The 17,249-nt window shown below is 40.5% G+C and overlaps 1 protein-coding gene across 2 annotated transcripts in view; it reads right to left on the bottom strand.

The window, feature by feature from the left end:
• The window catches only part of LOC121278106 (structural maintenance of chromosomes protein 6-like), an 88,287-nt gene that overhangs the window by 54,435 nt on the left and 16,603 nt on the right, over window positions 1-17,249 (bottom strand). The window contains exons 3-9 of one of the 2 annotated variants that reach the window (XM_041188179.1): window positions 15,138-15,303; window positions 12,784-12,901; window positions 12,202-12,307; window positions 11,285-11,421; window positions 10,725-10,786; window positions 1,684-1,764; window positions 1,435-1,536 (exon numbers count right to left, since the gene is read on the bottom strand). In XM_041188179.1, the coding sequence (XP_041044113.1) occupies window positions 1,435-1,536; window positions 1,684-1,764; window positions 10,725-10,786; window positions 11,285-11,421; window positions 12,202-12,307; window positions 12,784-12,901; window positions 15,138-15,302 (771 nt within the window). In that variant the 5' untranslated portion in view covers window position 15,303. Of the gene's footprint in view, window positions 1-1,434; window positions 1,537-1,683; window positions 1,765-6,911; window positions 6,983-10,724; window positions 10,787-11,284; window positions 11,422-12,201; window positions 12,308-12,783; window positions 12,902-15,137; window positions 15,304-17,249 lie in introns of those variants that run through there. The other variant, XM_041188180.1, reaches the window with a different exon arrangement.

Consider the following 17,249-nt stretch of genomic DNA (forward strand, 5'->3'; position numbering starts at 1 on the left):
ACAGAGGGATCTGGCTCTGATACATCACAAAAAAATAGTATGCAGGTACAGCAAGTGATTAGGAAGCCAAGTGGAATATTGTTATTTATTGCAAGGGGAATGGAATAGTAGGGAAGTTTTGCTATAGTTATGTAGGGTATTGGTGAGACTACTTGTATAGTACCATGGACAGTTTTGGTCTCCTTATTTAAGATAGGACGTAACTGCATTAGAAACAATTCAGAGAAGGTTCACTCGACTGATTCCTGGAATGAGGGGTTTATCCTATGAGGAAAGATTGGACAGGTTGGGCCTGTGCCCATTGGAGTTTAGATGAATGAAGGTGATCTTATTGAAACATATAATTTCCTGAGGGACATTTCCCCTTGTGGGAGAAACTAGAACTAGGGGACAGTGTTTAGAAATAAGGGATCTCCTGTTTAAGACAGAGATGAGGAGAGGGTCATGAGTCTGTGGAACTGTCTTCTCCAGAGAGTCACTGAATATTTTAAGGCTGAGATAGATAAGATTCTTGATTGACAAAGGAGTCAAAGGGTATAGGGAAATAGAGTTAAGGTCACAATCAGGTCAGTTTCAGTCACGATTTTATCGAATGATGGGTCAGGTTTGAGTAGTGATATGGCCTACTCCTGCTCTTAATTTGTATGTCATAATTCTGTTTTATTAAGTACATGGCTTAATTACCGTGTAGAAATTAAGAGGAATCCATGCTACTTTAGTTACCCAAGTTAAGACCAGAAACAAAATCAAAAACACTGGAAACACTCAGCCAGTCAAAAGCAAATGACATGGCAGATGACATTTCAAGTATAAATCATTATGCAGCTGAGTCAACAGGCTTGCGTTTTCTTGACAGATGCTATCTGACCTGCTGTCTCCTGCATTTCCTGCTTTAAGTTGATTTTGACTGTACAATCAGAAAGCTTGAAATAAAAGTCAGTAGCATCATGAGCTTATCTGTGCAGACCAGGTGAACCTTCCCTATATTTTTTTTTATTTCTCCTCCTCCCCAACCTTTCCCCAAACACTACAGGGATACACTTTCAATGTTCTTGTAAAGCTCATCAAGATTTCGAATATTTCTCACTCAAATTAAATCAAATTTGATTTTAAAAAGTACCAATTATACTTCATAGAGTTTGCTTAGCCACTTGTACTGGCAGCATAATTACTTAAAATTGCAGGAGTAAAACAAATAGACAGGATCCATACTAACAAAATATAATTCTAGACCAATAGAAAGAAACTCATTAAAAAGAAAATCATAAATTGAATTATTGGATGGAGTAGAGGCATGAAATACCTTGCAATCATTTAAGACATAATTACCAGAAAGGTGAAAGGAATAATTAAGAGCCAGATGGAAAATGCAGTTATATTTGAGTCACACAACATTTAATAGAACAAAAAGGAGCTATACACACTTTTACTTACTTCATCCTGTTTTTCAATTTTCTCATTTGTTAGTGCCTTCCTCTCCATGATATAGGAATAATCGTCTCGCATTTGTTCTAGCTGAGTAGCTTTCATAAAGAACTTCAAAAAAAATAATATGGTTGGTTTCTTCAAATTAAATTAATGCTTTGATTGATCGCTGAAAATGTTTAGGCTAGGCAGGAGAAAAAAAAGCTTGTTTTGTATTTTCAGCTATCACATTATCTCCACACACTCAACGCAACTTACCTTATATTTATCTGCTTCACTTTTTGATTGCAAAAAATGTTTGCTCATTTCTTGCGTTAAGATTGACACTGGATTGTCTACCTGTACAGAAATAGGATTGTATTACTAAAGTGGTCATCTACACCTCATTATTAAGTTTGCCAAGTACTGTATTTGTGCTTTGCAAAGTCCAACTCCTTACAAAATGTATTTAGTTTTGAGTCTACAGCACGAATTAGAAACCACTGGGAAAATACACATAGCATAACCCTGCTACAGTAATGAATATAATTTTCTTGGTGTTGTTTTAGATGCATTAACACTATGGCCTGTAACTTCCGTGTTCCCCAGCGTTGAATTTGGGGGTACCCCAAAAATGTGCTGGGGGATCCTTCTGAAAAGTTCCCAAATAAGGGTTTGCATGGCAATTGCCCAGAAGTGCACACTTTCTCTGGACAACTGCGCTGGAAACCATCCGAAAATTCACCCCACCCAACCCCCGGACACCAGCACCAGCACCAGGCCTCCTCCAACCCCCCAACACCACCCCCTGCCCCCCACCAAACGCACCAACGCCAACCCCCAGGCACCACCTGCCCACACCCCACCAGCCCCCGGACCTCCCCCCACCGCCAACCCCCAGGCACCACTCCCCCGCACCCAGCCAACCCCCAGGTACCAGCCCCACGCGTCCACTCCCGGGCAACTCGCCTACCCCCCCGTCATGTGGCCCCACCACCAAACCCTGTACACGCGGACCCCATCGCCAACCCCCAGACACGCGGCCCCACTGCCAACACCAGGACACGTGCCCCCCGCCAACCCCCGGACCTATTACCCTTCTTTCTGCCACCTAATCTGTCTAACTATATTATTATTTAAAATCGAATGTAGCATGCGTCGCAAAGTTACTTCAAAAGAATGTTGGCCAGGACAAAAAAACTGCCATTAGCTAAAATGATCAAGTTATAAATATCTGTGCCTTGAGGGTAAAATGATACAAAAATGACAATTGTAGGGTTCATAACACAGTAGAGAGCCAAGCTGCATATGGAAATTAAAGAGGAGGTCTACAAGGGGGAATAATAGAGGGAGGCGGTGGCATAGTGGTATTGTCACTGGACTGGTAACCAGAGACCCAGGATAATGTTCTCGAATCCAGCCATGGCATATGGTGGAATCTGAATTCAATAAAAATCTGGAATTAAGTCTAATGATGACCATGAAACCACTGCCGATTGTCGTAAAAACCCATCTAGTTGACTTAATGTCCTTTAGGGAAGGAAATCTGCTGTCCTTACCTGGTCTGGCCTACAGGTGACTCCAGGTCCGCAATAATGTGGTTAACTCTTAAATGCCCTCTGAACAAGGGCAATTAGGGATGGGCAATAAATACTAGCTGAGCCAACGACACCCACATCCCGTGAACGAATAAAAAAAGTGGGACAAAAAGCAAGTATCAGAATAGTTTGGCAGTAAACATAAAAAGGGGCCCTCTTATTCCATGAGCCTCAATTTTGTTAACGAGTCCATTTATGTGATGCTTTGTCAAACAGTTTGTTAAAATCCAAATAGACAGCATCCATTGCATTCCCTTCAACTAGCTTCTCTGTTACCTCCTCAAAAAAATTCAATTGGATTTGTTGAACATGATTTGCTTTTTACAGGTCCATGCTGGCTGTCCTTAATTAATTCAAACTGCTGAGTTCCCCGATTATTGCTTCTAAAATCTTACCCAGAACTGATGTTAAACTGACTGGTCTGTAGTTACAAAAATGTCCTTATAGACTTTCTTGAAAAAGGGTGTTACATTTGCCATTCTCCAATTTTCTACCCAGTATCCAGGAAAGATTGGAACTTTATGGCAAATCCTTCCACTATCTCCACCCCTACTTCTTTAATCAACCTGGGCTGCAATCCATTCGGAACAGGCAATCTATGTAGCCTGCCTTTCCAATACATCTTGCCCATCAGTTTTCACCACGTCCATTACCCCTGGCATCTCTGTTTCTACTGATATTTTGGCAGCATCCTCTTCCTTAGTAAACAAAGAAACAAAGTACTCATTAAGTGCTCAAGCATATGTCACTCTCTTTGTCCCTAAAAGGACCTGCCCCTTCTCTTATTGCCCACTTACTATTTACATACAAGAAGATTTTTGGGTTCTCTTTTGTTAAAAGTCATTTTATTCTTCATATTCTCTTTTTGCCAGTTTAATTTTCCACTTCAGTTCCCCTCTCGACTTATTATCTCTGGCCTGGTTCTTGCTTTAAGAATTCACCTGACACGCACCATAAAATCATAAGAAACAGTACAATTAGGCCATTCAGCCCATCAAGCCTGCTCCACCATTCAATATCATGGTTGATCATATTGGAGGCCTTAACTTCACTTTCCTGCCTGTCCCCCATAACCCTCAACTCCCTTGTAGATCAAAAATGTGTCTAACTCAGCCTTGAATATATTCATTGACCCAGCCTCTGCTCTATGCGGAAGCAAATTTCAAAGGGTAACAACAGAGAAAAATACTCACCCCCATCTTAAAAGGAAGGCCTCTTATTTTTAAACTGTGTCCTCTAGTTCTAGTCTTCTCCCACAAGAGGAAACATCCTCCCAGTATCTACCCTATCAAGTCCTCTCAGGATCTTATGTTTCATTAAGATCATCTATCATTCTTCATGAAACTCTTTAATGAAGTAAAGTGGGGTGGCAGGGAGAGGTGGATGAGGGTAGTGCAGTTGATTTTGTGCATATGCCTTTCAACAGCAGATTAAAGAGGCAGCATTAATACAAATGGGGAAGCAATGGCGTAGTGGTATTGTCACTGGACTAGTAATCCAGAGACCCAGGTTTGAATTCCACCACCGCACTTTGTAGAATTTGAAATCAATTTTAAAAAATCTGGAAATAAATTCTAATGACGACCATGAAACCAGTGTCAATTTTCTGTAAAAACCCATCTGGTTCACTAATTTCCTTGAGGGAAGGAAATCCACTGGTCTGGCATACATGTGACTCCAGATCCACAGCAATGTGGTTGACTCTAAAAAAAAATGTCCTCTGAACTAATGCTGGCCAGCCAGTGACACTCACATGAGCGAATAAAAAAAAATTGGCTCAGGGACAAAAAGCATTATTCGTGAACAGCAAGACTGCGGGGGGAGGTATACAGTAATATTCACCAATGTTGCCAGTATTTGCCACTACTGCTCTTGGATGCATAATTTCAAAGTTTGTAGATAATACAAAACTTGGAAATGCAGTAAACAATGTGCAATTTAATGCATTTTGGTACTAAGATTGAGACGAAATAAGAACAAGATGGTAACATTTTACTACAAGAGCAGGAACAAAGATAAGAGAGTGAGGTGAATGCACAAAAATCTCTGCAGGTCGCAGGACAAGTTGAGAAGATTGTTAAAGGTGTATAAGGATCTTTAGTTTTACAAACAGAGGAACAGAGCACAAAGTCAAGGAAGTTATTATTCTAATCCAGAAAGCCAGTCAGTGAAAGATGATACTGGTACCAATCATTGCTGAGTCTTATATTTATTAATAGAGAAAACAAACATACAACTCCTAACTTAACCACCCCACATTAATTAAAAGCACAATTAACATCCTTCACCTGCATATAATTAAACACAATTGACTACGATTAAGTTATGCTAAACTGTTATCAAAAAAGGGAGAGGGGGTTAAACCTGGCAACTACAAACCAATTGGAGAAAAACTCGAACTCAAGTTCTGTCGAAGGGTCATGAGGACTCGAAACGTCAACTCTTTTCTTCTCCGCCGAAGCTGCCAGACCTGCTGAGTTTTTCCAGGTAATTCTGTTTTTGTTTTTGTTTTAGAGAAAAACTGTCCCCACTGGTGGCATAATCAAGAAGAGGGTACAGATTTAAGGTAATTGGCAAAGGAAGCAAAGGAGACAGGAGGAAAAACTTTTTCACATAGAGTGTGGTTGGGATCTGGAATGCACTACCTGAGTGTGTGGTGGAGGCAGGTTCAATTGAGGCATTTAAGAGGGAATTAGAATATCTGAAAAGGAAAAATAATCAGGTCTAGGGGGAGAAGGCTAGGAAGTCGCACTTAGTAAATAGCTCCTTCAGAGTCAGCACAGACATGACAGGTAGGTAGCAATAAGAAACAAGGAACCAACATAAAAATTAGGGATAACAAGCTAACATTCCAGCAAACTACACAGTTAAATGGTTCAAAACATTTTTGTTTCAGCCATTACCTTGACTTATTCACCTAATTTTTCCCTCAGCTAGACATCTCTTCACATGCTCATATAAAACACATTCCAAACACTGCCAGCTTCAGTCACCCCATTTCTCCTTTCCTGCCTTAAGGCCAAATCATTTCCCACTTTATTTCATTGGGAAAAAGACATGCATTTATATAATGCTTTCTACGACCACTAGATGTCTCAAAGTGCTTTACAGCCAACAAAATATTTTTGAATTACTGTTATAATGTAGGAAACGCAGCAGCCAATTGTGCAGAGCAAGCTCCTACAAACAGCAATGTTATGCTGACCAGACAATTTATTTTTGTGACGTTGATTGAGATATATATATATATTGGTCAGGTCACCAGGGATAATTCCCCTACTCTTCTGTGAAATAGTGCCATGGGACATTTTACATCCACCTGAGGGGGAAGACAGGGCCTTGGTTTAGTGTCGCATCCAAAAGGCAGCACCTCCAACAGTGCAGTACTCCCTCAGTATTGCACTGTGTCAGGTCCTAGAGTAGGACTTCAACTCAGAACCATTTGATTCAGAGATGAGAAAGCTACCAACTGAGCCATAACTGACACTTAGTGTTGTGAACAGCATCTCCTCCTTTGATTTCTAGCTCATTCTCAACCCAGTACATGTTGACCATTTTGCTCTCCAACCTTCCGACAATATGTTTGAATTCCTTAGTATAACAAAATAAGTCATAACCAGTGTGTAAAACTAACTGAAAGGCAGAGAGAACACAGAAGCTATTAAAAGCAAGGAAGAACAAGACAGAATTGCAGCAGGCAAAAAAAATCAATTGACTAATATAAAAGAATTATTACACCATTTAAGGTGTGTGCGTGTGTGCGCTTAACAGCAAATGTTGTATTTTGGTTCTGCAGTATTTTGTGACTTCATGTAAAGCTAGTACAATACATTGAAATAAAAGCCACTGGGCCCATTTTAAGGTTGCAAAATATACAGCAAAAGAAGCTCTTGTAAGTTATCCCATTACCTTTAATCTGTAAAAAGAACATCGCATCCAATGACTGTCAAGTTGGAGACAGTGTGGACAAAGTGGCGTACCTTTAGTTAAAAGACAATGGCATGGCAATAATCGCTGAGTTAAAACAAAATTTAATTGGAACTGTTCATCAATTCATTTGGGACAATTAGCTTCATCAGGAGGAAACAGGAGACATCTGGGGTACATCCTCCAACATTTTGAATTTAATTAGCCAAGCCCAGCTGTTACCAGTCTTGAAACAATAAGCAGTAATTTGAATTGCCTATTTGTACTTAACTGCTTAATATTTACATGACTTCAAAGCAGCCTTTCCTGTTGTGTTCATATTATATTTATACAACCAGTTCATGCAGCAGCAATTCTTAGGCTGTGAAAGGTATCCTTTTCATAATACAGATTTCAGAGCAGTGGAACAACATGTATGCAAAGCTTGCAGAGTTTTATATTCTGCGCACTATAGCTTCCCCAAATGGCTGTAGACTGTGTGGACTGAATCGTGAGGAAGGAGGGTTCAAGAGGAGAAATTAAATAGAATTACTCCCTCACTTCCAATGCTTCCAGCTAATGAACAAAACCATATTAAAACAGTCCTCTTCCCACCCATTTTGCACCTTTGACTTATTGGAACACCCTAAGGCACATCACAGGAGCATTTAAAATTTGACACTGAGCCACAAAAGGAGATATTGGGGATAGGTGACCAAAATGTTGATTAAAGCTATGGGTTTTAATGAATGACTTAAAGGAGATGAGAGAGGTTTCAAAAACAACTTGTATTTATAATAACACCTGTAAAGCAGAAAAACATCCCAAGTCACTACACAGGAATGTTATCAAACAAAATCTGAAAATGAACCACATAGCAAGGCATTACAGCAAATGATTGGAAACTTGTTTTAAGGAACATCTTGGATGAGAAAGAGGTAGAGAGGCAGAGAGGTTTATGGAGGGAACTCCAGATCTGTGGCCTTAGCAACTGAAGGCACAGCCGTTACCAGTGGAGCAATTAAAATCAGTAATGTTCAACAGGCTAGGTGTGGAGGAGTGCTGAACTCATAGAGGATTCTACAGCTGGGGAGGTTAGAGAGAAAGGGATGTCAAAAGACCATGAAGGGATGAGAATTTTAAAATTGTGATGTGGCTCAACTGGGAGCCAATACAGGTTAGCAAGCACAGGGGTGAAGGATGAACGGAACTCGGAGCAAGTTGGGATATAGGCAGCAGTGTTTGGATGAGCTCAAGTTTATGGAGAGTAGAAAATTGGAGGTCAGTCGAGAGAGCATTCCAAAGTTAAGTCTAAAGGTAAAAAAAGGCATGGATGAGTGTTCTTTACGCAGGTGGGAATAAGCAGCCTGGGTAACAGCAGATTTTATGCTCAGAAGTTCAAACAGGACACCAAGGCAGCAAACAATCTCGTTCATCCTCAGACAATTAACAGGGAGAGAGATGGAGTCAGTGGCTAGGGAGTGGAGTTTATGGTGGGCAATGATTTTAGTCTTTCCGATATTTGGTTGAAGGAAATTTCTGCTCGGCTACTACTGTACGCTATGACAAAACATTAACTGTGGAGGGTTTCAGAGAGGTGGTAGTGAGGTAGAGATGGATATTATCAGCATAAATGTGGAACCTGACTATCTCCAGATGATGTCACCAAGGGACAGCATGTAGATAAGGAATACAGTAAGTAATCAAGGCATTGTGTGCAAAAAAAGATGCATACATTTCACAGAAAACTCAGATTTTTGATGTCAAATGTCACACCTCGCAAATAGAGCAAGATGAACATTAGTTCAGAATGGAATTGTAAAATTCAATGCATCCTGGTTAAGTTTGGAATTCTATCAGCATAGATTGGCAAGTAATTCTTATTCCACTGGCTATCCAATGAATGTCGTGATCAATAAAAAGAAATATATTTACAAATTCCTATTACTTCTGTAGAATGATAATGATTTGTCCCAGGGTCCATGAGAATATTATCCAAATTCTCATATTGGCCTGTCAAACACCTGTCAATGGAATATGCAACAATGCTGTGAAATTGGCTAGGCTTATACTACTCAACTTTGAGGAGTGCCGAGTGGATGATCCCTCTCGGTCTCCTCCAGAAGTCCCCAGCATCAAAGATACCAGTCTTCAGCCATTCGATTCATTCCATGTGATATCAAGAAACACCTGAAGGCACTGGATACAGCAAAGACTATGGGCCCTGACAATATTCCAGCAATAGTACTGAAGATGTGCTCCAGAACTTGCCACGCCCCTAGCCAAGCTGTTCCACTACAGCTACAACACTGGCATCTACCTGGCAATGTGGAAAATTGCCCAGGGTATGTCCTATACACAAAAAGCAGGACAAATCCAATTATCACCCATCAGTCTCCATCAGCAGTAAAGCGGTGAAAGGGGCCATCAACTATGCAATCAAGTGGTACTTGCTGAGCAATAACTTGCTCACTGACACTCAGTTTGTGTTCTGCCAGGGGTAATTCAGCTTCTGACCTCATTATAGCCTTGGGTCAAACACGCACAAAAGAGCTGAATTCCCGAGGTGAGGTGAGAGTGACTGCCCTTGACATCAAGGCAGCATTTGACAGTGTGTGGAATCAAGGAGCCCAAGCAAAACTGGAATCAATGGGATGCAGGGGCAAAATTCTCCACTGGCTGGAGTCATACCTAGCAGAAAGGACGATGGTTGTGGCTGCTGGGAGGTCAATCATCGCAGTTCCAGGACATCACTGCAGGAATTCCTCAGGGTAGTGTCCTAGGCCCAACCATCTTCAACTGCTTCATCAATGACCTCCCTTCCATCATGAGGTCAGAAGGGTTGATGTTTACTGATGATCGCACAATGTTCAGCACCATTCACAACTCCTCAGATACTGAAGCAGTCCATGTCCAAATATAGCAACACCTGAACCATATCCAGACTAAGGCTGACAAGCCACAAGTAACATTCGCGCCACACAATTGACCATCTCCAACAAGAGAATCTGACCATCGCCCCTTGTCATTCAATAGCATTACCATCGCTGAATCCCCCACTATCAACATCCTGGGAGTTAGCATTAACCAGAAACTGGACTAGCCATATAAATACTGTGGCTAAAAGAGGTCAGAGGCTAGGAATCCTGCACGTAACTCACTTACTATCCCCCAGAGCCTGTCCACCATCTACAGGGCACAAGTTAGGAGAGTATTCCATCACATGTGATGGAATACTCTCTGCTTGCCTAGATGAATGCAGCTCCAACAACACTGAATAAGCTTGACATCATCCAGGGTAAAGCAGCCTGCTTGATTGGCACCTCTTCACAAACATTCATTCCCTGCACCACCGACGAGCAGTGGCAGCAGTGTGTGTCATCTACAAGATGCACTGCAGAAACGCACCAAGGCTCCTTAGACAGCACCTTCCAAACCCACGACCACCACCATCAAGAAGGACAAGGGCAGCAGGTACATGGGAACACCACCACCTGGAAGTTCCCCTCCAAGTCCCCCACCATCCTGAGTTGGAAATACATCGCCGTTCCTTCACCGTTATTGGGTCAAAATCCTGGAACTCCCTCCCTAACAGCACTGTGGGTGTATCTACATGACATGGACTGCAGCAGTTCAAGGCAGCAGCTCATCGCCACCTTCTCAAGGGCAGTTTGGGTTGGGCAATAAATGCTGGCCTAGCCAGCGATGCCCACATCCCGTAAATTAATTTTAAAAACTAACAAACCACCGAATTACATTTCAGTACACATAAAAAGCCATGTGTTCATTTATCAAAAGTTGATGAGAAAAACATGCCTGAATATTGAATTGGTCCAATATTATATTGAGTTCTTCTTTCTTCGTGGAAACTAGATGCCCTACAAAAACAGACATAATAGTGAACATGATGGCCCATTGAAACGGCATAATGAGCATATATAGTTTTTCACTTAAAGCTAGTATGTAAATTAGTATATTTCTTGACAAGTACAAAGCTCAACATCTCTACCAATTAATCCACTGATGCAAAGGAGCTGATAAAATGACTATGCAACATCCTACTGCGAATGTATTCTGTAATCTACTTTGAACGTCACCTTATTAAAAAATTACTTGATCAAAAAAGCATTTACATTTCTCCTAATTTTGTCTTATTCTTCCTATTCAACACTCCTATTTTATTCTATTACCCATCTTCCAAATAAGAAATATCCCAGCTGTATAATGAATTAGAAATTAAAGAATCACAATTATTCAAAGTATCTAAATACATTCTACTGCACTAATTTGTTCCAATGGTTGATTTTTCTACTATTGTAAAACAAGCATTATCACAAATAGCAGTTTTGCAGCAACAGTCAGGCTATCTATTTTACCTGATTGACTTTTCAATCTGTACTGTCTTATTCCATCCCCAGAAATACGTTGTTCCACAATGACAGCCTCCCCATATTTATCAGGTTTAAAAGCATCGGGTCCTCTGTTTCTCAAGGTTATTGAAATATCTGCAGAACTATAAATTCAGAATGTTGGGAATTTAGATTAATAATCCTATTAATCACCATTGCTTAAATACTCTTATGACACCAAACCAATTTATTTAATGGGCAATTCAGGTACCACCATCATTTTAAATAGGGTTCCAGAGAATTTATTTTCAATTTTATTTTCACCAAGTGGATCATGTGTAGCATTCCATATAAGCCAGACAAACTAAGAGCAAAGCAAAGGGCCTTACTAATGATAAAATAGAAGCACCCATGTATTACATTCCAAAAATGAACTTTACAATCTTCATAACGTTTGAACCAGAGAATCTCTGGCAGAGATCCTCAATGCCATTCCCCAAACATTACCAAAAATTGTGCTCACTGATGTGGATTTTGGGTGATGTCATATGTAGGGTTTTAGCTGTTGCAGATTTACCTGCTCTCTCCCCTGCAAAGTACACATGCCTGAGGCATGCTGTACAACATACACCTGTTTGGTTGAAGAGTAAAGATTAGGCATCCCTATATTGCACTTCAGGATGCAGAGATTCCCTTGCGTGCAGGAAGCCTTAGGAGGTGCGTGGTGAATGGTGATGTAGTTTGGAAATAAACACAAGAGGGCTTTCACTTGGACATATTGCAGAGTCCTGATTTCATTTGAATTATTTTTTGATCAGATTGGTTTCCATTCCTCTTAGAAAGGAAAATGTTAAATGTGAAAATTAAATATTTCAGTAATCAACTACTACATTCAATCTACAGAAAACTGATCAAAAAGACGAGTAAAATTAATTAAACCTTACTTTTGACCATCTTTTACAAATCCTTTTATAGAATATCCCCTATTCGTGGCAGTAGCTTTTCCACCAAGCCCTACAATGAGGGCTGTCAGTACAGCACTCTTTCCACCTACAGACAGATGGGAACAAGATTTTAGTTAATTTTTGCATCAATTCTGCGCTAATCTATTTCAGAAAGATAATTTCACAACTTCCGTGAGTATACTGCTGTAGAAAATAGCCTGCAAGAGGCAAATGCAAGCAGATATGAGATCAGCAGATTCCTGCCAGTTGCCAGAGGAGCAATCTTATCTTTGATGATCAGTATCACTATTGGAATAGTGCAATATTGCTAAGCATGAGAAGAACCTTAAAATGCTGGAAAATTGAAACAAAAAAAAGGGAACAACACAGCAGTTCATCAGAAAAATAGACTGATGTTTATCGTGAAGATTCGTTGTTACCAAGAATTTAAGCAGGTTATGTCATAAGGCAGTATTGTGTATGGGCAACCGGGAAAATTGGACTTGCGTTATGCAGGTAAAATTTGTTACCCATTTAAAGGCAGAAATATAATTATAACAGAAGCTAACAGTTGACACTTACTTCCATTGTTTCCAACGACAAAATTCACATTAGGTCCAAACTTAAATGGTCCAAGGCAAGCATGGCACATAAAATTTTTCAATGAAATACTTTCAATTATTCCAACATCACCTTCATTCTGAAACAAGAAAACCCAGATCAGATCTCTATAAATTAAACAGCTGGCAGAAATTAATAGAATATTGCTATTACTCAAGATAAGAAATCTACTTTGTGAAGCATGCAGAATACCAATATCGCCTCACAAAATTGCTACAGATCCAGTTTCATCTTCCCTCGAACAATACAAGTTCCACATATCAAACAGAATTTTGAATAGTATTCCATCAACCATTTATTAAAGACAGCAGCTCTGATCATGAAGCATGACAAATTCTGCTGCTGATTAGGGCTTCTTTAATTACTGTCATCTTCCTCAGCCACCAAGTGACCTTGTATTCTTGGCAGCTGGTGGATACTAGTATTACAATGCTGAGGAGTCACGTGTGATTTGAGAAGAAAGAAAGAAAAACACAATTCTCATGTTTCCCCAATTTAACACTTCATTCTCCTGCCAAAGTATGAACTACAATTTGAACTATACCAGTACAATAATAACAGCATCATTGATTCCTTTTCCCCCAAGGCAGAAAACATTAAAGGGTCACTAACTGAATTAGCCAGAACAGCAATGTCAAACAGATTTAGCTCATAATTCTGGATTAAATCTATGTTGCACTTGAAATTGATTTACAAAATATTTTAATACCTGAAGGCAAATCTTTTGCACACAATACCACATGCATCATCAGTACTATTTATCTCCTTCAGACACATTATTAGCACACACAAATGAAAATGAGAATATTCCTGTATATGTATTCTGTATAAAATCTGCCCACGCTTGGAAAGTGCTGTATGTGTCTGTTTCAAGACTAGAAAGTTTTTCCTTTAAATAAGAAAAATGCAGGGATATATAACCAAAGGGAAGATGGCTACTGCCTAGGCAAGATAATAATGATGGAAGAAATGAAAAGGTTAAAGACTCAAGTCAAGACCAAGGAAAGCATAAGTGAATCATTTAAGAAATCAGGCAATATTATCAATTAGACTGAAAGTATTACCACCACATAACAGGCAACATTGGCAAAGGGCTGTAAACACAGCTATCCAATCCTGTCACGAAAAATACACAAAGCATGGTTACGAGACAACAGTTCAATAAAGCGGAGTTATTTAAAAATCTCAGGGGAAAACTTTAAACAACTGTCATAACCTATATTTTTTAAGTGATATGTTTGAGATGCAATTCTAAATTCAGGAATCAGACCTCCAGTTCTCGAGAGGTTTTTAGATCAAACTAAATGAAACAATTTATTAAGTTACCAAACATTAAACATATACACATGGCTACAAATTACTACTATCATAACTTGTTAATTCCCACACTAATCTCCACTAAGGCAACAGCAACCCTTAGATTTTTAAGCAGACACCAGGCAAAGCATTTTCACCTTACAAATGTAAAATGAGGTTCCTTTGTTTCCTGTGGAGACAGTTGTGAGCTTACAGCTACTTTGATCTGACATTACCTCTGCCCTGCACACACAAAACTGCTGTCTGTTATACCAAACAGCCCATCAAATTTAAATTCTCATAGTATCACCAGCCCCTTTGAACGCCACCTCTTCTAACAATAAAACCCCTTTCATAGTATCAATTTTATTAATAATATAAACATTGCTTGGTCTCTGCTAGGTAGGTGCCAGATTTCACCCCAGTTCTTGAATGTTATATTCAAAAAAATGCAAATGCAACTCTACTTCTCTATTTACATCTCAAAATTAGTATACATCAAAGCACCCAGACTAGCTGATTTTAATCCAATTAAGATGCAACCACAGTCTAAACCGCTATTTTAAAAGAAAAATGTTTTCTAATAATATTATATACATTATTAGCTTCATGACAAGCATACAACGCAGTATTAGTAACGCTGAAGTACCACACATTTGCTCATAGCATGTTTCAGAAACAAGCTAATCAGGATTTTTATACCAACTGCTTCTTTCACAAATAGTGCAAATTTGCTCATCCAACATTATACTATATATTTTTATCTCTGGATCTTGATGAACTCCAAACTGAAGCAGCCCACTATATTTGGTTTTACTGCTCTTAAAAATGTCTTTTAGATCACCTCCCCTCTTTATTCAGAGAAAGTAACAAACAAAATGGTAAATCTATCTGGAGTATTGTTCTATTCAGACACCAAGGGATGCACAAAAACAATGCACCTTTACTGACTATCTTGCTTCCTTATGAGGAAGCGTCCCTCTTACACATCTAACCTCTAATAATGATAAATAATTTACCGAGAGTGAATTTGGAGGTAGGCTGTCTCCACTTTGTCCATTAGTTGTCACAGCTTTCCCATTGCTCCTGGTGGCTTCTCCTGTATCATAATCCTTAACGTTCTCAGTTTTGATTCTCTTTAGGGGCACTGTTCCCTCAGAAAGGTCTTCTTTTCGTTTTGACATACTAAATATTCAGAATGCAAAAATATAAAAATGGTGGTAAATCATTAATGTTGTGAACTTCAATGTTAGGTATTGTCTTGGCCCTGTTATAACAAATACTGATTAGATCCAACAGAGGGTGCTGGTGAGAAGTGACTGAAGCATTCTGGGAGAAGTCACTGCAGCCACCACGACTCAGGAGGGAATCGAGGAGAAGGACTCTTGCACGCAACAGGAGGAAGAGCATCCAGCAGAGGGCGCTGGTGAGAAGTGACTGAAGCATTCTGGAAGAAGTTACCACAGCCACTGCGACTCAGGCACCGTGACTCAGGAGAGAATTGAGGAGAAGGACTCTTGCACTCAACAGGAGGGAGAGCATCCAACAGAGGGCGCTGGTGAGAAGTGACTGAAGTTTTGTGTGCAGCTGCATCAAGCTGTGCGTAGACCCTCAGTATGCAAACACCAAGTGTCACCACGTGCTGAGGTTCTACCTGTCCCCGGTGTTGCGAAGGATGGGTCTGGCCACGCTGCCGCAGAACGCTCCAAGTAGTTGGACTATGCCGTACCACCTGTCCCTCGTGGAAAAATTTATGCAGAGAAATACCTTTGACCACAAGTCCATTAGGCAGTGGTCGGCACGTAACGTCTTAGAGGCCCTGCGAGAAAAGGAGAGGGTGGATCCTGTGGGATGGTTCCCCGAGCAGACTGTCAAAGTCATTTGGCAGAATGCCTCATTGCCAGAACTTTCCAACAAGCACTAAGACATAACTTGGCTGGTGGTGAGAAAGGCCCTCCCCGTCAGATCCTTCCTACATGCCAGGAGTCTCACCCCCTCTGCACGTTGCCCTCGACATGGCTGTGGTAGGGACGAGGCCGTTGTTCACCTCCTTGTTGATTTGCCTTTGCAAAGAAGGTCTGGAGAGAGAGATGCAGTGGTTTCTGTCGAGGTTCATCCCGAGCAGTCCTGTGACACAGGACTCTGCGCTCTACGGGCTGTTCCCAGGGACACACACCGAGACAAACATCAACTGCAGCTGGAGGATCATCAACTCGGTGAAAGACGCTCTTTGGTCTGCCCAAAACCTGTTGGTCTTCCAGCGCAAAAAGTTGTCCCCGACCGAGTGTTGCAGACTGGCACATTCCAAAGTCCAGGACTATGTGCTGAGGGACACACTAAAACTTGGGGCAGCCGCCGCAAAGGGGAAAGGTCGCTGTCTAAGACCTTCCTGCCACAGCGCACCGAGAGGCTGGGAACAGTTTAGAGCCCCTCGGGTTGTACAGCTCAAAATGAATGTCTGCATTGAATACTAAGTGTATTATAATTGTATTGAAGCACCTCAGAATGCAACATGATGTATGTTGATAACTCCAATACCTTTGTCTGATTGTCTGCATTGACCATATTGAAATGATTGTAATATGCATTAATTGTATTAATGCACCTTGTGATACATGTGTAAAAGTTGAACCTGATTGTACTTTTGTAATGATAATTTTGAAATGGTTTGGAATGTTCTTCCAGATATTTTATGAATAAAGTATATCTTTCAAAAAAACAACAAAAAAAATTTTGGGAGAAGTCAACGCAGACACCGCGACTCAGGAGAGAATTGAGGAGGACCCACTGTCAAAGAACGGAATAGCCCTAAACATTACATTGCTGTAGTGTTTCTATCCCTCCCTCCTCCTCAAACCTAAAAAAAAAGAGGGAGAGGGAGAGGCAGTGCCTTCAGGAGTGCACCAGACCTGCGAGGGACACTCTTCTGAAAGTGAATTTTAAATAAAAATCAGCTGATTGGTGAGTAAATCTTGGGAGCAGACTCGGAGAGAGGAGCACCGGAGTGGTGAGTATAAATCTAGCTTACCTCGGGGATTCGCGGCCTTATCTCCAGGGAGCAGACTAGGAGGGAGGAGCACTGGAGTACTGACCTTGGGGCACAGAGTAACTGAAGCCAAAACTGAAAAAGT

Source organism: Carcharodon carcharias, chromosome 5, assembly GCF_017639515.1.
Source record: "Carcharodon carcharias isolate sCarCar2 chromosome 5, sCarCar2.pri, whole genome shotgun sequence".
In the NCBI taxonomy this organism is placed as follows: domain Eukaryota; kingdom Metazoa; phylum Chordata; class Chondrichthyes; order Lamniformes; family Lamnidae; genus Carcharodon; species Carcharodon carcharias.